General features: G+C 47.1%; 1 protein-coding gene across 1 annotated transcript; it reads left to right on the top strand.

Moving 5' to 3' along the window:
- The first annotated feature begins 264 nt into the window (after positions 1–264).
- LOC131284667 (uncharacterized) lies at positions 265–825 on the top strand. The gene has a single exon (XM_058313530.1). It carries the CDS (start codon positions 265–267, stop codon positions 823–825), a length of 561 nt encoding a protein of 186 aa, XP_058169513.1.
- The last annotated feature ends 2,138 nt before the right edge of the window (positions 826–2,963 follow it).

The following is a 2,963-nucleotide window of genomic DNA, read 5'->3' as shown; positions in this document are numbered from 1 at the left end:
AAGTCACGAGACACACGCACTGGTTGCTAACTGGATTGCACGCTTTGGAATTCCTCAATACATCACAACCGACCAAGGACGTCAGTTCGAGTCGAACCTCTTCGCCGAACTCCTCAAAACCTTGGACACCAAACACCTGCGGACTACAGCATATCATCCGCAGAGCAATGGATTGATTGAACGATGGCACCGTACACTTAAAGCTGCCATCCTATGCCACGACACAATCCACTGGACGCACACCTGCCAATGATCCTCCTGGGAATGCGTACGTCTTACAAGGACTTGCAAGCTGCTCCTGCCGAACTCGTATATGGAACGACCCTTCGCATACCCTCCGACTTCGTATGCGAACCGAAGATAACATCATCTGATACCGACCCCGATCTACTGACGAACCTGCGACAAGCGATGAGACGCATCAGAACCGACGAGACCGCTTGGCACGGGCACCAACATGTGTTTGTTCACAGCGATCTTACAAAAGCTACGCATGTTTTCGTGAGAAACGATTCCATCCGACCATCGCTCTCGACTCCGTACGTCGGGCCGTTAAAAGTCCATCAGCGTAACGCCAAGTACTACGCGGTTGACATTAACGGCAAAATAATCTATGTCTCAATCGACCGATTAAAACCGTGCTACCGAGCTGACATCGAGGAACAACCATCGACGACCCAAACGCAAACGACAACATTGACGCCAACAACTACAACGATACCATCAACGCTGATGACGACGCCGAACGAGCCGCAGCCAGATCCGGTATCGCCGAAAGTCACCAGGTCTGGACGACATCTACGGTTCCCTCAACGCTTCCGATAGCCCCGGTGATTCGGCTAGCAAGGGGGTACTGTAGCGGCATCGGACAGTTCAAGTCGATACAGCCGCGAACTTACCGTGCGTTCGTCGCCGAAAAAACTTATCGTGCGCGATGGTAAGAACGGGCTTGCCGCACAACCCACGCGGGTTGCTCAGTTAACGATATAAAACAGCGCATGCCACGAGCACGCGTTCTCGTTTTTCTTCTTGCTATTCTACGCGCTAGGTGATAAATTCTGAAAACAAGTGTGATAGATTTTTTGGTAATCGTTAAAATAAAAAGGTGGTGAAACACAGAAAACAATTCCTCGTGTTACGATAACCCCACACAGTCTTAAAAGTGAATAACATCAAAATCAAATTTGAAGTAGATTCAGGATCTCCTTTTACTATTATTTGTTGGAACGAGGCAATGTCCTACCCCTCAACTGACAGTTGCTTACGCTACTCTGACGTCTGGGGGGAAAATGATCCAACCTGAAATGTGAACTATGTACGAATTCATTCCGCCAATAGAACTCGAACGCAACGCAGGTGTACAAGAGTCGGCTTCTTCTACCATTCAAATTTATCCGAAGCTAAGCTAAGTGTTACGTCCTCACAACAGGTTATGGGCCCAGGACCAGTTTTTCGGGTAAATTGGAGCTTAGTGAATAAAAAGCCTGTAAAAACGGTGGTGTAGTAGCGTGTAAAAATTGAATAGTGCGCGAAATCGAAATGGCCGATGCCGGAAAGCTATTGTTCCCCAAATTGAGTAATGAAAATTACTCAACTTGGAAGTTCCGCATGGAAATGCTCCTCACGAGGGAGGAGCTATGCCACGTGATTGTCGAGCCGAAGCCTGAGCCAATAACGCCTCAGTGGTGTAAAGAAGACAGTAAGGCGCGTGCGACAATCGGGCTCTGTATAGAGGACAATCAGTTCAATATAGTGAAAGGAGCCGATTCATCGAGAGAATTCTGGGAAAGGTTGCGGTGTTTCCACGAGAAAACAACTGTGACTTCACGCGTTTCGCTACTAAAGAAGTTGTGTACACTTAATCTCCGTGACGGTGGTGACCTTGAAACACATGAAAGAAATCGAGAGTTTGTTCGATAGACTAACGATCGCGGGTCAAGAACTGCAAGAATCGCTACGAATAGCGATGATCCTCCGGAGCTTGCCGGATTCCTACGATGGACTGGTGACGGCATTGGAGAGTCATCCGGATGCGGATTTAACCATACAATTGGTCAAATCAAAGCTGCTCGATGAGTATGAGCGAAAGAAGGAGCGATCTGGTAGAAACGGCAGCGAAACAAAAGCTTTGAAAAGTACCGTTAAATATGTGCCGGGAAACAAAAAGGTATGTTTCAAATGTGGCAAGGCGGGACATTTCCAAAGAAACTGCCGTTCACGATCCGATTCGAAAAATTTTGGTGAAGAAAGGAAGCCACGCGGTGAGAAACAAAGTGGTTCGAGTGTTATTCTAGCTGACGGTAACAATGCAAAGACAAAAGGTTTTGGACATGGCGTGTTGCGCTGTATGGGTGCGAATGGTGGTATTGTGAAACTTACGCTGAAAGACGTCCTGTACGTACTGTCTTTAACAACAGGACTGATTTCTGTACCCAAAGTTACCACAAATGGAAATACAGCAGTGTTCAAAGACAATGGGTGCGAAATTCATGACAATAGCGGTAAAGTGTCGATTTTGGGCGAGCGTTCAGGCTGCCTGTACAAGTTGCAGCTCGCCAAAGAAAAGAGACACAACAGGAAGTGCCAGCACATCTGGCATTGCCGTTTTATACATCGAGACCCAGATGCCATTCGAAGAAGGATGAACGAAAAGCTGGGCACTGGAATTGAAATCACGGACTGTGGCATTCGTGAAATCTGCGAAACATGCATCGAGGGTAAGTCGGCGAGACATCCGTTTCCTGAAGCAGCTGGAATAAAATCCACCAAGATTTTGGATTTGGTTCATACCAACCTCTGTGGTCCAATGCAGACAACAACGCCTGGAGGAAAGAGATACATGATGACCATGATATATGATTTCAGCCGTTTTAGTGTTGTCTACTTATTAGAAAAGAAACGTTCTGTAGAGAATTTCTTTGGTCACAAGCCACGTGTAATTCTCTCGGATGGTGGAGGCGAAT

Source organism: Anopheles ziemanni, chromosome 3, assembly GCF_943734765.1.
Source record: "Anopheles ziemanni chromosome 3, idAnoZiCoDA_A2_x.2, whole genome shotgun sequence".
Lineage (NCBI taxonomy): Eukaryota > Metazoa > Arthropoda > Insecta > Diptera > Culicidae > Anopheles > Anopheles ziemanni.
Note: the sequence above shows the minus strand (reverse complement) of the source record. Positions and strands in the feature narration are given on the sequence as shown.

Coding starts and splice junctions, on each gene's coding strand:
- LOC131284667 (XM_058313530.1), top strand. CDS start 265: ATGCGTACGTCTTACAAGGACTTGCAAGCTGCTCCTGCCGAACTCGTA.